Consider the following 19,689-nt stretch of genomic DNA (forward strand, 5'->3'; position numbering starts at 1 on the left):
CGCGATTGTGTACATGCTTTTCCACTTAACGAGCAAAAGCAGTTTAGCATTTCCAGCAGCTTATACAATCGGTGCAAGGGCCCCATTCGAACAAATAATTTTGCCGCGAACGCTGGCAGGTTCTATCTAGCACTTTTCCACGTGCCTCTACAGCGACACAGCTGCCGGCAGTGTAATGCAGTCCCACCAGTAACCAGAAACAGCCTCAGTCTCGAGATGGTAAAGAGTCAAGGTAGAAGTTGTAACTTACGGCTACCTCCCTATACTGCTTCTCACATAGTAAAAGGGAATAAAGCTGTGGTAACAGGAGATTATACTGACTAGCGATAATTCAATCAGTCAGTGCCAGGATTCTGGCTCATACCTCCGGGATACCCCGTCAGACTTCGTTGTAACAACGCCCAGCGAACACACACCACGTTATTCTTTTAGCCTATTTTTTGGCCCATGTGTAACGGCGCTAAGTTACGCGACCAAAAAGACAAAAAGAAGCACCGCAGTGCTCCATACGCTACAGGTCGAAGGACCACGTGTTGGCGCGGTCCTTCAGGCGCTATTGGGCTCACTCAAGTCGCAACTCCGTTCAATCATGATATGCTATTTGACAGTGGAGGCATGGGGACTAAGGGCCTCCCTGGATAAGTGAGCAGTGCTTCGAGCTGGCATAGAGATCTGAGCCGGGATGACTGAATACCAAATCTTTCAAGACCGTAGCTCTTAAGAGAGTGTCATATATGTGTTCGTGGCGGCGTCGTAACAATGCTGTAACCACAGGGTGGTTTCTGTGGCAGAGGGTGGCCTGCCACGGGCTTCTGTGTTCCTGAGGTTGGTGGCTATATATAAGCGTGACGTAAAAGCGTAGCGCAATACATTCGGCCAGTTTTTTGACCGCGATGAGTGAGACAGACGCAGCTGCTGAACGCACCGCCCGAGCAGAGGATCAGCGACGCCCACGTCATGTTCCAGCTGTACGCGCGACCGACACAGATGGGGCTGTATAAACGCGATACAAAAGGTGGTTGTGATAACGCACCTGTCGCCGGTGCCGCATGCAGCGCATCTGGCGCGAACCTCCTCCGAACTGACCCAGGTTACTACCCGAGGTAGTAACTTGGGTTGTTAGGCAACGGCACAAGATCGTACAGTCTTTGCCAAAAGTAACCCGGCACAGGTGGTTTCTTTCTTAGCCGCGTAGCGAAGCACTCATGGCAGCCCTTAAGCTCTGATTCTGTGTAAATAAAGGTGAGACCTTGTCCATACATTATGGCACCGTTCGGTCTTTAGGGCTGCTGTAAATGCTCCGTTATACGTTTGAGAAGCAAGAACCTGTTGCTCGGTTACTTCTGGCAAAGACTGTACATACGTATACGTAGTACGTATGCAAATGCCGTGAACGTACGCACGGTGACAAAATTCTTGGTCGGTGTTGGCGAGCGTATAAGTACTTTCGCACTACTACTTACAAAATGCGGCCCCGCTTAATTTTTCAGCTCTAGTGTAATGCTGGAGCAAACCAGACTTTTATCGGAAACTGTGAACGTTTTTTATTTTTTTGCAGGCTACTTAAGACACGCTAGATGCTATTCCAACGTGCCCGCACCGCCGCCGGCACACAAGTCAGTGCCTGCATCCTCGTCTACGGAGAAAAAAAAAATAAAACAGCAGAGATCGTGACGTCACTTTTCTTGAAGCCCGAATAGCAACCATACCGCCAAAGCAACAAAAACGCCGTGTCTGGCCATTGCTAAGAGCGACCGGGCAAAACGACGTCCAGAACCACATGGCATTCGTCATGCTTTTCTCCAAGGGCCTCTCCAGTCTTCCATATCTTCCGTTACTTCGTCGGTGTCAAACAACCATGCGCATAAGGAGTTCCGAGACGCGCTCCCTGTTGAACGAGGTCACGATGCGCACTGTCCTCTCCACTTCGGGCAGCATGTCCGGCGTCCACGCGTGCACCAGCTGTCCCCTGGTGTGCGCGCCGCGAAGCTCGATGGCCACGCGTCGCTCCTCCACCGAGGTGGCCACCGAGTCGGGCGCCAGGAGGGCGGCCACGGCCAACGTGTCGCCCACCTCGTAGCCGCCAGTGGAGACCTTGTCGTAGTAGGCCAGGCTGTGACGCGTAATGGCGCGCACGAACCGGGACTTGGCCGTGTCCTGACGCGTCATCATGGAGTACACCTCCTGCGCCCGGAGAGACAGAAGGAGCGAAAACATGTCACTGAAGACATGTTCAAAGCCCACCGATCGGCGCGCTTGTAAAGGGCCCGCACCGGGTGTCCTTCAGGGACTGAACGTTCGTTAGGGATGCAGTTATTCATTGTTTTGCAAAGCTGCATTTAATTGTGCCTAAAGCAATTTTGTTACATTAAATAACGGCAGACAAATAATTCGATCAGCTTTTTCAGTTTCTCGATGGAGGCGAAACGTAAAAGGCTTTCGTGTGCTGTGCGATGTCAGCGCGTGTTAAAGAAGAATATACTCCGTTTCATACATCAGGTGCAACGCTGTCAAAGCTAGCGCCCTTGTTCGCACTGCCTCCATCCGCGATCAGAAAATAGTGCGTTCCTAGGTGAGCGAAAAGCAGTAAATGTTTTGCCTGCAGGCCCATTACATGATACATTCGTCATGAGCTTGAGTAAATGCGCTTTTATTGGTGATGACAAGCTGTCGCCTTATTGTGCCGTAGCTCAATAGGTCATAGAATAAGCGCGGAATAACACCCCTCCCTTTATTTTTTCTTGCGTGCGGGCTACTTCCGTACCTTTTACAGCGTTGCATCTCTGTATGAAACGGAGTATAGCTGGACTAAATAAATTCGGAGCCCTACATTACGGCGTCTCTCATAGCTCATATGTCGCCTCGATACGTTAAACACCACAATTTACTCTTTTTTTTTCGTCTGCCTCCATGCTGTCCTAGAACCCGTTATTGAGTGAGACAGTGCGTGAGCGGCAGTCAGGCGGCGGAGTCTCACCCACGGTATTGGCGACTTGACTACCGCTTCCCAAGGGACAATGGTGATTGGACACTGAGCCCTCGTCAGCACAACGCTGGCAGCTTCCGGGTCGGTCCTAAAGTTGAACTCGGAGCCAGGAAGCACGTTTCCACGACCTGCGAGGTCAGTTATTTGTCAGCAGTTATTCTGCACACGTTCTTCTACGTATTTTTAGAGCATTAAAAGGACATAGGAACTTTCTTTTGGCTGAACGTTGTCGGTGTTGACGTCGTACATGTGCACGTCTTAACCAAGAGCTCCGGCGCCTATTGAAAACATTTCCATGTTTGCAGCTAAAAAAAAAAAAAAGAAAACGTCTGCTGGACTCTGCTAGGTCGGTATTCCTTTGAGTATGCCTCATGTAAACAATAAAAGTAGACCTCCCACCCTACATAATTCCGTGGCACATATAACACTATGCTCTTTCCAAATGCATAGCCAAGAATGCGCTGCGAAGTACGCTACGCAAACTATAGTGTCTTCGGCGGGTTTTTTCAGTCGGCATTTGCCAAACTATTTATGGCACCAAGGCCATAATGGGTGGGGATGGCGCAGTGTCCTGTCCTGCCCGTCTGTCTTGTCTTCTCTTCCTTAACTCCACACCGATCAGGCTAGTCAGTCTTCTGAAGCGCCGAGGGGACACTTTCACGACGTTCCCTCTGCCATCAAGTGGTGGCACCGACACCTGCTTTAATTCAACCGAAGTGCTGAACGCTTCAGACATGCTCGCTTCATGACTACGTTATACGCATGCCTGTATAGTCTGCATGCGACAAAAATTGCAAGCTGCGTAAATGTTCTCCACTTTTATATGAAGCTGCTCTGCCGTCATTACTATGGACTAAGCTGTGCTTGGAACTTGAAATATCAGTTTCTCAGCGTAGAGAAATGCTTGATTCGGTGGTATTGAAGTAGCCCCATCCCTTCAAACGATAATGAATGTATACATGGGGCTGTGTTTCTTGTTCTATTCTGTACCGCGCTTCTTGTCCATTCTTTGCGCGGACAACGGACGTGCACACTAGGTCGTCCACACGCGTCCTGCACTCTACAGATGAGGAAAATAGGTCTAGCTGCAGTCCTTAGTCCTCGCGACGAACGGTATAGTCTCTGAGGAAACCAACTGCGGCCGCATCCCCTTTGCAGTTAGGCTCTCAGGCGGCTGTAGTTCGTCTCTGAGTGACTAATAGTCGCGGCAAAGCAGTTAGTCCTCAAAGGACTAAACCCCATGGCACTTTGCGTCCTTCCTAGCTTAGATTGCATAGATTTCGAATTCTGTCGTATTATATTATAAATTATTGCAATTCGCTGTTCGGAGCTGTACCGTTTTACACATCTTGGAACGCATCGTTACATTTCAATACACCGGGCTCGAAGCTAGAAAGGACCAAAAGTGCAACACGGGTTAGTCCTTTGGACAGTAGCTGCGTTTCCATCATGATTAGTCCTCTAGAAACCCAAGCATTACTCTCTTAGAAATTAATTGCAAAGAACCCACTTGTGTAGACAGTATGCGCGTGGACTAACCTTTGGTGATGAAATCAGTACCATGGTACTGGATTTTGGCTTATCACTCTGAGACACACAGTACTAAATGCACCACATTGCTTAGTCCGTTGAGGACTAACTGCGTTTCCACAAACATTAATCACTAAAAAAGCGGCCACTACTTCCTCAGAAACTAACTGCAAAGGGAGATCAGCAACAGTTAGTCTCATCTTACTCATTTTTCTGGCAGAGTGTATGGTAGGTATGAAATGCTGAATTTAACGTTTCACTGTACAGCCAGCGCACCTTCGACGTTTCCGCCGAGTATGAATATCTCCTTGAGGTTAGCCCCGAAGCGCGGGTCCAGCGTCATCGCCAGCGCCGCGTTGGTCAGCGGGCCCAGCAAGACCAACGTGATCTCGCCCGGCTCTCGGCGCGCCATTTCGATGAGCCTCTCGGCGGCGTGCACGGGCCGGCCCTCCGGGGTTCCGTCGTCCTCATTTTCGTCCACTGCATCGTCACCGGCGGGGAACTGATCCGCTACGCCTCCCAGGCCGTCACTGCCGTGGTACTCGGCCGCGAGGTCGAGGGGTTCGCTCAGCGGCATCTCGCAGCCTCGGTATACCGGGATCTGTAACCATTTTAAAGTGCGGTGGAATCTTGTTAACTGGAACTCGAGTAATTCTAACTTCCGGTTTATTCAACTGAAGCTGTAGAGAAAATGCAATTGCAGATATGTCATCTGTCTATAGGTTCCTATAAAGGGGGAAATGTTTCGAACTCCAAGTTTCAAAACTTTTAGTCACTGGAAAGCAAGGGACAGACCTTTTTAAGCATCTTGTTCGGCGCAGCGATAGCCTTAGTTGTTTACGAGCCATAAATACCCAACCCAACAAAACACAGCACAAATATTTCGTCTTGTCAACAACACACGTATTAACGGACCCTCATCAAGCTTCCCCTAAACCAAGCTCTGCCCAATTACAACTTTCGTTCCCTTTCGAGTTGAAATTATCTAAAGATCTGACTGGAATAGTGAATTTTAACGTATCATAGTCGAGGAAGCAGATATAATGTGCACCGTGTAGGAAGGCTCTGTTGAAGAGCCTCCTGGGGATCTCCATGACGTGCTCCTCAATCCAGTTACACGAGTGTTTTTCTATTTCACCCGCCCAGAAGGAATCGAATCCATGAATTTGCGTACAGTACCAGTGTGTCGAACAAACAATGAAACACCGTGGTGGTCAATTTTGCGAAGAATTTACACCTCCAGGATTTCCCTCACGACGATACTGGCGTCAGGGTATCGTTGGCATCTTCCTCACGGGCAGTTTAATGGATATTGCTGCTATCACGGCAAATCCATTGCCCTGGAGATAGCGGAAAAATATTGGATCTGCTTCCCATTCATCTTTCACCTATCAACTCACGGCCTAGTTGAGACGGAGACAAAGAGATACAGCTGCCCAGAATGTAACTGATGTATTGGGCCTTTTAGCCCAACTGTGCGAAGGTGAGGCAACCATATATAGCTTTGCGTCCTTCGCCAATCAAGACGTAAACCCTATAGTCGACGGGAGGGAGACTCGTAGTCATTGGCGAAATCATTATTCCGTGATGCTACGACAGGACGTGGTATTCGATTTCATCGCTCATTGACGCCAGCGGTGCCGCAGTCGTCCAAAAACCTTCCTGGTACCAACATCCTTGTAAAAGAAGAAAGTTTCTCAGTGTAAATGTGTGCTTTACAGCAACAGATATATATACTGTCCAGTGAATATTATCTCGAATAAGACTGTTACTGCGTCTTCCCTTTCCTCGTAATCCCCTCGCCGCACTTATCAAGAGCATTCGTGCGCTGCACGCAAATCAACAGCAGCGCTTCGATACTGACTGACTGACTGATTGATTGATTGATTGATTGATTGATTGATTGATTGATTGATTGATTGATTGATTGATTGATTTATTGAAAACATATTTATTTGCTGGATATTCTTAGAACACGTGGGTGGGCCGCCTAGTCCGGTAGTCACTGGTTATTGCTGCTGCGCTGGCCCTCCCCACCAGCCAGTGCTGACTGACGGTCAGGATCATCGCTGCGCAGAATAGCCTCCCATTGCTCCTCCGAGGGGTTTGGAATGGGGTCCAGTGAGGGATTAAATTGGCATGCCCACACCATGTGGTAGAGGTCAGCTACCTCTCCAAAGTGTGGGCACTGCTGAGAGTATAGTGTAGGGTACCACTGGTGTAAGTTAGCTGGCGTTGGGTATGTGTTGGTTTGTAGTCGCCTAAGGGTGTTCTCTTCTAACTTATTGAGGGATTTGTGTGGTGTTGGGTACTCCTTTCTGGCTGTTCTGTATGGCGCGAGATTGTCAGTATACACTGCTAAACCTATCAGGTCACGGCACCCTTCATGGTCATCAGGGGGAGACGCCCGGTATAGAAGAGCTCGGTCATGCCTGCAAGCGGCTTCGTTTCCTCCTGGTAGTTCCAGGTAAGAAGTCGCGTCTGTTTGTTGTATCTAAAGCAGAGCGATCGGAGTGCGACCCCGTGCGGCCGCACGCTCCCTCGCACGCACCTCCGGTCTTCCGCACACCGCGAGCACGCGGCGCACGTTCCTGCGCACATTGCAGACGGTGGTGTTTCCGGCGACGCACGTGATGGCCTCGACGGTCGAGTGCAGGCTGAGCGCCAGCATGATGGCCAGCGCATCGTCCACTCCGCAGTCCACGTCCAGCACGAGTCGCCGGTCGTGGACCGGCCTGCTGCCGCCGCTGCTGCTCATGACTGGACCGCAGAGCCTTTGCCGGGCTGCTGCATACAAGATCAGTCGAAAAGACACGATTTAATCGCGTCAAACTTCTTTAGTTAGGCGACATTTCATGCATGCAAGTGGAGCGCAAAGGGCGCTGAACGGACATACGAAAGCCTGCAGGGAAAACATGTCGAACATTAAATCGAGGTCGTGGGTTCGGATCCCACCGGCGGCATGTGGTTGTTTTTTCTTCTGCTTTTCTAATCATTTAGCTTTAAGCGACAACATATTCAGTAATATTCTTGCTTGATCAACACCGCAAAAAAAATTAATTAATTAAAAAAAAATCCCCTGTGCTCTATAGGTTTCTGTGGCTGTTGGCTTCTCTCATATTCTTGGACAAAATTTTTTAATATTGCAAGTTGCTTTTTGGAAATAGTGAAGATAATGGTCAATTTTTTTATGAGTAGCAAAATCATTATTTACAAAGTTTTCCCGTCACTCACATCGAGCAGTTAAGCCTGCCATAGAAAACAAATGCGGAGCGTTTATGCCGATAGAGAAAACGTTAACAGCTAAAAAATGCAAGTCTGCTGAAAGAATATCCGCAGATATATTCATTGTTATAGAGAAATCTTACAATATACGAAAAAAATTGCGTTCGTAAACTCCTTCCCGCTGAAAATTGCTTTTGTCCAGAATTTTCGGCTAAGAAGTGAACATCAACGTAGGGCATCAACGTAGTTAAACCGAGTAGAAGTGGGAAACTTGCTTGAAAGGTTTAAAAGCAAGGAACCTTAAGGGTGCCAAGGCCACCGTCAAGGTCACCCTTCATGGCTGCAGCACATAAAAATAAGCACGAAAAGAATGAAGGTTTCCAGGACGAGAGTGAGACGGCGTCCTCGCAACCGCCGCGTCTGTGGCAGAGCTCGAAGGCCATAACAGAGCCTTCAATATAGGCGCATGCGTATACCCGGAAGCCCGGTGCGGTCTAGCCCCACAGGCCGGATTAGGAGCAATGACGGAATGCTTCCCCTGGCATGGCATGAGCCCAGACACTGTGTTCTGGCCTGGGCTTGGGGAACACCAACGGGAACCTCATCGCGGATGCGCTTGCAGTTCGAATGAATTTGACAGACTAAAGCGGGAAGCGCTGTTCTTAATTGTATTTCGGTTGTTAGCTAAAGTTACTTGGTCACGACCCCAAAGTGAGCATGCATATGTTCTAGTTTCGGCCTAATTAATATATTATACAGATGGGGTACATTGCCGCTGAGAAATGGCGGCGTAAGAATCCGAGCGTGCGGTTGGCCTGGCTAGATATCAGTGCACGTGCATTTTTCAAGAAAGATTCTGTATTAAAACTTCCTGTTGGGCGAGGTGGTATATAGTTCATCTTGATGAAGAGGGTTTATAGCGCAAACAAAGACAAAGAAAACAGAGGAGACAGACACACACAGGCGCTATCAACTGGTTTTATTGGCGGCCGAAGAGTCGGGGGATAAATGATGACAATGCAAAAATAACAAAAAAACATATAGCGCTATAAACCCCTCTACATCAAGATTATGCATTGTGTGAATCTCCAGATACTAGAATTATGAAACAGACGATAACGGAATGTGGATTTCTCGTTCAAGGGTCAAAATAAATGTAAATAGCGCTAAATCAGACCGGCGGAGGTGGAAATTCAGTGCGGGAGATACTACTGGGCCTTCTGCTAGCCGTGGATGGCCAATAATGAAACATTTGTTGCTGTGCTCAAATGAAAAAAAAAAATTACCGACGATTACGTTACTTCCTAATGCGAAATTTGAGCGCAGCAAATAAGCTGTTTCACCTTTTCGATAGATTGAGGCAAAGAAATCGAGCAACACATGTATGCGCTATCACAGAATTTTTTTTTAGCAGACGGAGGACTTCCATCGGTCGTCTCGCTCATGGCTCAGAAATAACTGGCAGATAATTTCGCAGTGGCGAACGGCAGCGGCAATTTCGGCTCGGGCGGTGCACATATACAGATCCGCCGCCACCGATCTGGCTCTCTGATTGCCACCGCACAGGGCGAACGGCAGCGGCAATTTCGGCTCGGGCGGTGCACATATACAGATCCGCCGCCACCGATCTGGATCTCTGATTGCCACCGCACAGGGGTTGCATTGGAGGAGGAGCGAAGAAAGGAATTAAGTTCGAGCCGGCGCTTTGACAACCGGAGACTCGCAGGAAGAGGGGGGAGGGGGGCGGCGTGTACACCCAGCGGCAAACGATGGGGGCAGAAGCGCGCGCAGCATGCGGACAACACGATAAAGGGAGGAGGGAAGAGATAGCAGCGACTGACTGATGCCGCTGACGCCGATAGTGAGTCAACCCCAGCTGCGGATGAAAGGGGGGCGGAGCTGGTTACGAGGCCGACGACAACGACAACGCCGACGACGACGCGAAACCCAGGAACGGACGCCAAAGAGCTGCGCTCTAAAACGGCGCACGACAACTCTTCTGTCATGTCAGTTCCTTTCCGTGACGACGATGATGATGTCCTCAGGCTCGCAGCCGATCATCTTCTGCGTCTTCTTTCCTCTATTTACGATAGGCGCGTGGCTGCGATGTGGCGCTTGTGGGGGCACTATTACGTGAGCTAAAGCCCCTTCTGCTGCCCATGACAGCCTCGTCTTTGAATGCAGTCCCTTCGCTGCAGTGCACGCAGCTATTTCCATGTCAGAGCTCCGAAGACGGCCAACGTCAAGCTTAAGTCTCGCTTGCCCCGTGATTACAAGTTACTAAAAGACCCTCACCATCTCCGGCGTGGTCTAGTGGCTAGGATACCTGGCTCTCACCCAGGAGGCCCGGGTTCGATTCCCGGCGTCGGAAGAAGTCGGTCTCATGGTGTAATTGGTCAGCACTCTGGACTCTGAATCCAGCGATCCGAGTTCGAGTCTCGGTGAGACCTTTTTTTGCTTCCTGGATCAGCCTTTTTTTAGGCACCTTTGTAACATGCACTCCATGGCGTCCGGCGTCAATGGACCTTAATAACACTAGCACTAAAACTGATATTTTGAAATATTCCTGCTGAATTACAGTGGTGACATATGCTAGTTGCCACATGATCTGGGTAATTTTTATTAAGCACGAAATCCACTTAGCTGACATCATCGGCTACGACAGTCCGACATCATCCAAAAATCGCGTCGAAGGTGATACGTAACTGATATTGAAACCAACCCATAAATTTCCGTGAGAAATACCTTCATACATGCAAAAAAGAAAAAAAAAACGCTCATCCTGAAGATGCTGCCACATTCAGCGCTATAAAATACCTAACACACAAATGCATACAAAACCACCCGTCCCTTGCTTTCGCTAGTGACCGCCCATTTATTTGTCACTTGATTACTCCGCCGCGCCTCGTTACCGCTTAGCGAGCAGATTGAAATTTTCCCAGACTTGGCAGCAGTTGCATAGCGTCCTTCCTTCGCCTCTGAGGACAGCAAAGGCGACAGTCAGCGGCTCACATAACGTGTGTCCCGCAGCTCAAGATTCCAGTAACCTGACCAGTGACACCAATGTATGAGTTCTGCCACAGTTCTGAGAACAGCCCGCCAGCTTAGTTTCGCTTCGCTTTCCAGAGCATCGCGCTAGCCCTCGTCAACGGCGGTTATATAGGCCGCACAGCAGCCAACCGACCAGAGGTACACCGAGCCGGAGTACCCGGGTTCTAACCCGACCGCGGCGGCCGCGTTTCGATGGAGGCGAAACGCAAGAGGCGCCCGTGTGCTGTGCGATGTCAGTGCATGTTAAAGATCCTCAGGTGGTAGAAATTATTCCGGAGACCTCCACTACGCCACCTCTTTCTCTCTTCCTTCTTTCACTCCTACCTTCCACCCTTCCCTTACGGCGCGGTTCGGGTGTCCGCCGAGATATGTGAGACAGATACTGCGCCATTTCCTTTCCTCAAAAACCAATTTACCAACAGAGCTGCACGTTGTTTAGGACGCTAATTGGCGCCTCTGTGCGTTCCGCTCACTTCCATCCGCGTGGTTCTTTCAGTGGGCACTCCTCACGCGTTTGTCGCTCTTTGTGCAGCAAGCATGGAAGTGAGGGAAGCACAGTTAACGTTTAAAAATACCCGAAGGTGGCGAAATTTTGATGTTAGTAGGAAGCTGATTCCAAATTAGTAACCCATAGTTAGGAAAGTGTTACCGCATTTACTCGATTCTAACGCGAACCCGTTATTCACTGTGGTAAATTGGTAAATTGGTTTTTGGGGAAAGTAAATGGCGCAGTACCGGTCTCACATATCTCGGCGGACACCCGAACCGCGCCATAGGGGATGGAAGTAGGGTGGGAGTGAAAGAAGAAAGAGAGAAAGAGGTGCCGTAGTGGAGGTCTCCGGAATAATTTCGACCACCTGGGGATCTTCAACGTGCACTGACATCGCACAGCACACGGGCGCCTCTTGCATTTCGCCTCCATCGAAACGCGGCCGCCGCGGTCGGGTTCGAACTTTCACGGTGAATGGAAACAGCTTTGAGGCGCCCCTCCTCCTCCCTGCCGTTGCTATACAAACCCCTTCTGCTGGATAACGAAGCAGAGTGAGCTCAAGATGAGGGCGGCTGTATCCCTCCTCCGAGTGCACTGGGCGAGGGGTCGCCGTCCCGACATACTTCCACGTGGTACATGTAAACAGTGCACGGCGTGTCGGTCCGAGAGATAGGCTAGGAAATACGATGTCCACTGTCGTATTCACGTAACCGCGTCTTATGGAGTCTTCATCGTCCGAAGTTGAATCGCTCGTGTCTTCATCAGGCGAGACAGCAATGCTTGGCCGGAGGCGGCAGTTCACTGCCGACGGGTTACGAGACCATCGCAACGCAGCGTAACGTGCGAAGCGAGCTGCTGCAGCGAAATAACGTTCACCCCTCAAGTCCCCGACATGCTTGCCAGCGGCGAACGCAACGAGCAAGGATGCAGGGCGGGCAACCAGGAGCTGCGGGACCGAGAAGCAGCGGAAAGGCGACAGCGGGAAGCGACGCAGCGATGACAACAGCAGCAGGACTGTGCGGTCAGGAACGCCGTTTAAGAATTGCTTGGGTTCCCTCATAATTTTTTATGGCCTTTGCGCGATTTGCTGTTGATGTTATTTAAAGCATATTGTTCTGGTCTTGCTCTACTTTCTTTTCTGTTCCTACTGATTTCGCCGTCCTTTCAATGTGAACTGCTGCTGTCGTTTTGTTGTTTGCATTTAATGCTGCTTGTAAGTGCTGGTAGGAGGTCCCGATATAACCTTCGTGCTTTGGGACCTCCCTATGAATATTCATCGATGTAGAGTATGCACGATCAAATAAATATCCTTCTTCGTCGCTTCTTTCTCTTTTTCTTCTATCGCCTCCTCGCCGCGTTCGCGAACGAGCGGCTGCGTCTTCTTCCCCCTCCGCCATTTTTGCTGCATTGGGGCGCTTCCTTCCAACCCCTGGGAGCATATCTTGCACAGCTTCTTTTGAATAATACCGTATGTCATGTCTGATCAAGGGCAGCATCAAGCTTAATGCGCACTTCCCCAGTGATTACAAGTTATTAAAAGCCCGTCCCCATCTCCGGCGTGGTCTAGTGGCTAGGATACCTGGCTCTCACCCAGGAGGCCCGGGTTCGATTCCCGGCGTCGGAACAAGTATTAGGTCTCATGGTGTAATTGGTCAGCACTCTGGACTCTGAATCCAGCGATCCGAGTTCGAGTCTCGGTGAGACCTTGTTTTTTTTTTTTTTTTTTCTGTAGGTGTCTTCATAAAATGCATCTCATGGTATAGCCCCACGAGCTCGCTCGCAAAGCGCTAGCACCCGAAACAACGTTTCCAGATATTCTCACTGCACCATAATGGCGATGTGAGCTCGACGGCGCACGATTTAGATCGTTGTTTATTACGCTTTCTGCCAACATCGACAATACGGGAGGAACATTCTCCGCGAAGTCGACGCTGTAGTAGCTGGTACCAGCGCCTAATATTTCGCCCAGAACATAATCATACATGAATAAAAAAAAAATCCCCAACGCTCATCTTTAAAACTCAGCGGAAGACAGCGCTGTAGCTTCTTGTGCGAGATGCTTAACCGAAAATTCGTATGGCCAAATACATACCAAATCGCCAATGCAAAACCTCGATTACTTCATCGCGCGTCAGGAACATGTTCCTGATCTAAGGCTATAGTTTCTGCTGTTGACGCATTCCGAGACAAACCAGACAGATCCTAAAATTCTGCGCTAGGGTGACCCATATTTCGCGTACGTTATAGTTCCGCATGCTCGTGCTGGATATAGCTGGCAAGTTTCGCTCGCAAAAGCGAGACGAAGTTTAACGGAAAGCCGCTTGACGCTATGCACAAGAATTTCCGGAGAACTACGGTTAAACTAGGAAACGAAGAGACTACAGCCATTTCTTTGCGTGAAAAACTGAGTCTGCAAGTGCCGCCTCTATCGCCCTTTATAAAAATGAAAGTGCATCTGCGGATAAAATGTGGCGATACACCTGTTCGGCCGCCCTTTTTTATTTGTTTTCGCACTCTGCTCGCCCGCACGTACGGCGTAGACTTATTTTCCGCCCTCGCCCTCATTCTGCTACATGTTCACTCGCATCCGCTGCGAATAATAATCCACTATGACACCTCTTTCTCTCTTACTTCTTTCACTCTCATCTTCCTCCCTTCCCGGAACAAGGCGCGGTTGAGGTGTCCACCGAGAAATCAGAGACAGCTAATTTTTATTCAAAAACCTAGGGCTGTGCACAACCATTTGAAAGTTGCGCATGTCTTGTTTCCCGTCCTATTGGGCTATTTTTTTTGTGCTTCTTTTTCAGAAGCCATGCACCAACTAGCCCCTCAGTGTGTATTACGAGACAAGCGACTTACACAGCCGCAGCATGCACGGACGCACCCCCAAGACTTTCCAGCGTTAAAGGGACACTGAGGAGAGCACTATTAATATCTTTTTTTTCAAGAAAATCTGATAGTTCGGCATGTCATGGCTTTGTTGCCACTTGGCCGGCAGCGAAAGATATATTTATTTCTAAGAAATTTGGATTCGAAGTTGAAAAGTTTTTCCCACCGCTCTGATTCAAACTTGGGATTCTCCTATGACGACACAGGACTAAGTGACGTGAAACATGACGTGCGCATGACGTACCGCAGACTCCGTGATTTCTGGCGGCCAGCAGTGCGGCTATGGTGGCTAGCATAGTGCGGCCTAGCAGCAGCCGGAAAGAAAGCTACTGCCGGCCGCACGTTGAAGGCATCTATCGGCTATTGCGGCCGTCGCTACAGTCGCTTCGATTACGTTTGCACTGGCGTTTTGCCAGCGTTACGATGGATCTCGTTCTCGAAGTCGTCAACGAAGTTCTCGCAAATAGACACCTTTAGCATACCGTGTACCTTGTTACCGCTAGCGGATACCGGGAGCCCGCCTACCGCCGGAAAACAGGCGCTGATTGGTCCCGATGCTTCAGGAGCGCGCGTAGCTGCCGGGCACGTGACGCCATCTGGCGACGTCAAGGAGATTTGCGCATGCATTGGCTGCGCCTCAGGGATTTGTGGCTTCTCGGGTCCTAGAGTTGCTAGAACCATTGGTTCTAGCAACACTGCTTTGTCCTATGACGTCATCACGCTTGTACTTGCGAGTTTGGCCTGTGGCGGCGATACCTGTATTTTGATTCTTGCTCTTTTCTATGTTACAAGAGCTTTGTTGTCAGTATGAGTGGCGTTTTTGTAATCAGGAGCTGGTATTCTGTCGATACAAGCCAACTTCAATTTCTCCTCAGTGTCCCTTTAAGCTTCAGCAGACGGGAAATCTAAAGCGGCAATTACTCCATAATAAAACTAAGCTCATGAATTATGTCCTCGTAGCACTGTGGCGTCAGGACACCGGGCCCCAAGGAACACTCTAAGCGCCATCTTTTTTTTTGAAACACGTCACACATATACAAGACTTGCCTGTTTGCGAAAGAAACGGCGTCCCGTCAGAAGAGCCAGCTGAAAGGCCTCCGTTCCCGCTTTCGTTGAACCGAGCAGTGGTTCGCACAGTCGAGCCGCTGATAAGAAGCAAAAAAACGCGCGTCCGGCGTCTGCGTCGATTACTGCGGAACACGCCTTATCGCGGTCGTATACATATATACCCCACTTGGCAGCAAGCCCCCCGTTCTTCTCTGGGGCTGCGATTCGCGTTCGCTGTCCAGCCGACCGACGTGCTGAAACACCATTGATAGCGGAGACCTGCCTGAACAACGTTGCCGAGAGAGATATATAAAATCCCGCCTTGAACCCTCTGACAGATATATGAAAGACGATGTGGAGATACGCCAAAAGACGAAAGAGAGATTCATCCCCACAAATTCGACCAGGCCCGGGGCCGTATTTTTTAAGCTTCTATTCATGCTTTTACTTCTCCATCATTCATGTACCTACACAGAGCCTGCCTGTGATATCACGATCGACAGCTAGCGATAAGCGTTGTCAATCAGCTGCTCCTTTATCTTGCGGATCTTCAATGTTTAGCCTTGGGCAGAAGTCTTCAAACGACGTGATTTGCTTCTGATCCACACAGTGGAACACTTACGAATCCAAAAGGGCTTGAAAAGTAAGGACGATGGTTCATGTAGCTGACCCGGCAGAGACTTGAAGCTTGAGAAGTGCCTTAAGTGCTCCGCCTTGACTGAAAAGGAGAACAAGGGGCCCGTAGACTTTTGACCAAGGCCGCACGTGTATATCGCGGGACAGAGACGATGACAAACGAAGGAATGCTAAGGCGCCTACAGTGCGCAGCTCCCAAATTCCATCAACGAAAGAACCAGCTGATAGCCTATAGACCATATTTCAACACACTGACCTAGACCGAAGCATTTATGCCACATATTTGCCCACTCTATTCCGATGCCTAGCTTTTACATGGGTAGAGCAGGACAATGGCTAAAGGAAGCACAAGTAACGAATTGGGTAAATAATTGTTATTCGAAACTATAACAAAAGTTTAGATTTTCCCTGCAATGCCCATGGCGTCACGGCTCACAACAGCACGCAATACATGCAGCCGCCTGTGTCATCAAAAAGACAGCGCTGAACAGTGAAAAGGATGAATGAATCGGGATAAGGGCGATTAGAAGATGCCGCACCAGAAGTACCTAATCGCTGTTGGTTTTACACACGCGCGCGCGCGCACGCGCGCACGCACGCGCGCACGCACGCACGCACGCACGCACGCACGCACGCACGCACGCACGCACGCACGCACGCACGCACGCACGCACACACACACACACACACACACACACACACACACACACACACACACACACACACACACACACACACACACACACACACGCACGCACGCACACACACACACCTCATTCTCGAGAAGAATTCTGAGGTTTTTACATGATTGGTTGGGAGCCTCGGAATCCTTGGGTCGGGAGCCTCGGGAGCATTTTCCGGCTCTTTGTGTAGAACGCTGTTCAATTTTATTTTACCTCCCTAATATATATGCAGAAAAAAGGCTAGCTCTCACACTAGGTTTCAGTTCTCTTCTCACACACAGATAAACGAAGCCATCCTTGCTTGGCTGCTTGTCAAGTTCAATTTGCTAACACATATTAATTACTACTCCCAGGAAGTTCTGTGATATTTCTTTTTTCACGGTCTTCGCACGGAGCCGCCGGCACACGGCCTGATCACTTCGCTTGCAGCACGAGAGGCGACCCGACTTATCTGGAATGGCTGCAACCGTGCAAAACTGCTTCTACGAGATTCGAGATTGCAGTAGATGCTACAGGCGGCTTATCTCGAATTCTCCGTCATACTCATGCTTGCATTTGAATGATTATAATTGCTGATAGGAGGTCCCGGTACAACCTTGGTGATCTGGGACATTCTTCTGTACATCCATCGATGTGCAGTATTTACGACAAAAAGGCTCCTTCGTTAAATTGAGCACGGCTGAGGGCAACGGCCATTCTTAACCTGTCGACCGTCCACTGCGCTCGGTGCTCTCGCTGCCTCCCCGTCGTGTTGTGTCTGTGGGCGCGAGTTCGCCTAGTAAACATTCTGGGTTCTACACCGTCCTGATCGTATGTTGTCTTCCTCTTGCTCCTGCCATCAGAACCACGTGACAATACTTAACGTTTATCGATACACTGCTGTAAAGCACGACATAGTGCATATTGTGCGTCAATGCCAAGCCTTCACTGAGGCAAGCACACGACATCCGCCCTTATAAGTCCCACTGCAGTGACGACGGGGTCCAACCTAAATAAGATCACCCCACTATATACTATCGTTAGACTGTGAAACTCCGCCAGTGAATGCAAGCTTCATTTCATCGCATAGCGTGCTGTGCAAACCGTGTGCTATGAAGCGCATGTCTTGTGCAGCTAGCTCTGTTAGTGCGCGCACATTTGCGGTCTCCAACAGACATTCCCCACTACCCACAATCATGGGGAATTCATTCATTTTTAGCTTGAGTCTACGCCAATAACACCTGGCATTAAGCATGAATTCGTTACGAGTATCATTGCATGCAGTGCGGATGCTAAGAGCGCAGTAGCGCCATTATGTTGACAACCGACCGACATTCTTTGCAGGTTTGTACTGTCGTAAAATCTAGCGCCTTGACAATGAAGCGGCACAGTCGGTATAACCCTATAGACAAATGACAGCTTCGCGCAATGAACCGACAGGGAGGTGGAGCGCTTGATCAGTTCAAAATATTCGAAGTAGCTGTAGTTCAAGCAAATTCCTAACTAATAGCTGCTTGTCTAAGACGTGGAAAATGCGCACTAGCTGCAGAAAGTAGTGTAGTTACCCGCTGCGTTGGCTCAGTGGTTAAGGCGCTCGTCTACCGAGCCGGAGCGCCCGGATTCGAACCTGACCGCGGCGGCCGCGTTTCGATGGAGGCGGAGCGCTAAAGGCGCCCATGTGCTGTGCGATGCCAGTGCACTTTAAAGATCTCCGGGTGGTCGAAATTATCCCGGAGTGAAAGAAGAAGGAGAGAAATAGGTGCCGTGGTGGAGGTCTCCGGGATAATTTCGACCACCACGGCACCTATTTCTCTCCTTCTTCTTTCACTCCCACCTTCCTCCCTTCCCTCACGGCGCGGTTTAGGTGCCCACCGAGAAATGACAGTTACCGCGCCCTTGCATTTCCTGAAAAAAAAAAACAAACAAAAAACAAAGCAATCTAAACAAAGCCTCACCTCTCTCGCTATACTACAGGGTTCCTTCCCGCGTGATAGTTGCTTGTGGTCGCCTGGCAGCTGCGATGCTCGTCCAGTAACTCGTAAAACGATGTCGGTGTACTGCCAGACAGACTCGCCCTGGACCCCGCCACAGCGTCTCCCGGCTCACGAAGCCGACGACCGCTGCCCGCAGTGCAAGCTCCGCTGTGCGACGCGCCAACGCGAGTGTCGCAATCACTGGGGGCGACGCAGCCGCTCGTCACAAGACCCAGCCTGAATGCATGCATGGGCGGCCAGACGGACGCGCCGCCCGAGAGCTGACTAAGCGCTCAGCTCTGCTCGAAACTGGATCTCTTTGTTGCTCCCGCGGTAGGTTCCCAGTGCTCGCGCGGGGCACAAATAAAACGAGTGAAAAGAGCGTCGCCGCTGGCGGGAAGTCTTTTACTGCGGAAAAACATATTGGCGAACTCCTCCTCCCCAACTTTTGTGACGTCACTGCCTCAGAGCTGAGTTCACATCCACCGCCCTCTACAGACTTTGATCGCTTTGGTTTATTTGTATTTTTGCAATCGCAGCACTATCGTTCTCTTTCTCTCTCTCTCTCCCATCTCGCCTATACTTTTTGCACCTTTCGCGCCTTTAGCATCTCGCCTCCGTTTCCTTCGGCATCTGAGTGAATCTTTTGCTGCATGCTTTCTTTGTTGTTGTTTTATTCCTTTCACCTTTCCTCTCTTCGTCTCGGCGTCGCCCTCTCACTGTCAGATGGCACCGCTTTGTAGTTTCTCTGCACTAACGCACTTTACCAGGTGTTTCTTTTTTTTCGTGCTCGTTCTGCTCATGCTATAAATATGATCGTTGCTGTTCGCTTCCTGTGTCTCTGTCTTGTTTTCCTATTTTTCAGTTTCAGCTGTTACCTCCCAGCCGTTTTCTGTCACCTACCCACTTTGTATGGGGTTCGCTGTCCTCTCTGCTGTCTTTCCGTTTTTTTTTATTTGCATGCTGGATCGACGACTTGACGAGTTGGACCCTTGGCTCGTCTCTTGTTTTCTTTTCATGTTTTCACAGAGCAGTTTTTTTTTTCCTTTATTTCTACCTTTTAGCTCCCTTTCGTTTATTCGCATTAACTTTAAGCCCGACAAAGCTATGCTTGTACAGACTCTCTCTCTCTTTCAGTATTGTTTTTTTTTTTCTCCTTCAGACAGGACTACTAAAAAGGAAAAAGAGGGCTACTGACCA

At 49.7% G+C, this 19,689-nt stretch overlaps 2 protein-coding genes and 4 non-coding genes across 9 annotated transcripts in view; 5 read left to right on the forward strand and 1 right to left on the reverse strand.

Moving 5' to 3' along the window:
- LOC149363797 (uncharacterized) overlaps nt 1–19,689 on the forward strand; it is a 31,064-nt gene that overhangs the window by 4,914 nt on the left and 6,461 nt on the right. The window contains exons 3-5 of the mRNA XM_089568603.1: nt 1,559–1,616; nt 1,936–2,076; nt 4,784–5,105. Coding sequence (XP_089424729.1) covers nt 1,559–1,616; nt 1,936–2,076; nt 4,784–5,105 — 521 coding nt within the window. The remainder of the gene's footprint in view (nt 1–1,558; nt 1,617–1,935; nt 2,077–4,783; nt 5,106–19,689) is intronic.
- Nucleotides 1,530–18,754, reverse strand: LOC149363798 (nucleoside hydrolase-like). Of its 4 annotated transcripts, none has more exons than XM_089573735.1 (6): nt 18,472–18,754; nt 15,219–15,316; nt 7,068–7,300; nt 4,793–5,117; nt 2,978–3,114; nt 1,530–2,184 (listed from the first exon to the last, which is right to left on the reverse strand). In XM_089573735.1, the coding sequence occupies exons 3-6, from the start codon at nt 7,272–7,274 to the stop codon at nt 1,849–1,851; spliced, it is 1,005 nt and encodes a 334-aa protein (XP_089429861.1). In that variant the 5' UTR covers nt 7,275–7,300; nt 15,219–15,316; nt 18,472–18,754; the 3' UTR covers nt 1,530–1,848. The 4 variants fall into 4 exon arrangements, with proteins under 4 accessions (XP_089429861.1, XP_089429858.1, XP_089429862.1 ...); XM_089573732.1 differs by having other exon boundaries at nt 7,068–7,303; nt 18,472–18,752; XM_089573736.1 differs by lacking the exon at nt 15,219–15,316.
- Nucleotides 10,041–10,112, forward strand: TRNAE-CUC (transfer RNA glutamic acid (anticodon CUC)). The gene has a single exon. It is a non-coding gene; the product is annotated as a tRNA-Glu (tRNA).
- Nucleotides 10,119–10,191, forward strand: TRNAQ-CUG (transfer RNA glutamine (anticodon CUG)). Its single transcript has one exon. It is a non-coding gene; the product is annotated as a tRNA-Gln (tRNA).
- TRNAE-CUC (transfer RNA glutamic acid (anticodon CUC)) lies at nt 12,835–12,906 on the forward strand. The gene has a single exon. It is a non-coding gene; the product is annotated as a tRNA-Glu (tRNA).
- On the forward strand, nt 12,916–12,988 carry TRNAQ-CUG (transfer RNA glutamine (anticodon CUG)). Its single transcript has one exon. It is a non-coding gene; the product is annotated as a tRNA-Gln (tRNA).

This window comes from Amblyomma mixtum, chromosome 2 (assembly GCF_055824585.1).
Source record: "Amblyomma mixtum isolate Tamu chromosome 2, ASM5582458v1, whole genome shotgun sequence".
NCBI classification, from domain to species: Eukaryota; Metazoa; Arthropoda; class Arachnida; order Ixodida; family Ixodidae; genus Amblyomma; species Amblyomma mixtum.

Excerpts from the sequence above, each read along its gene's own strand:
- LOC149363798 (XM_089573736.1), bottom strand. The coding sequence starts at position 7,274 with ATGAGCAGCAGCGGCGGCAGCAGGCCGGTCCACGACCGGCGACTCGTG. Across the intron at positions 5,118-7,067 it reads CGGTGTGCGGAAGACCGGAG|ATCCCGGTATACCGAGGCTG; the intron begins GTGCGTGCGAGG and ends AAATGGTTACAG. Across the intron at positions 2,185-2,977 it reads TCAAGTCGCCAATACCGTGG|GAGGTGTACTCCATGATGAC; the intron begins GTGAGACTCCGC and ends CTCCGGGCGCAG.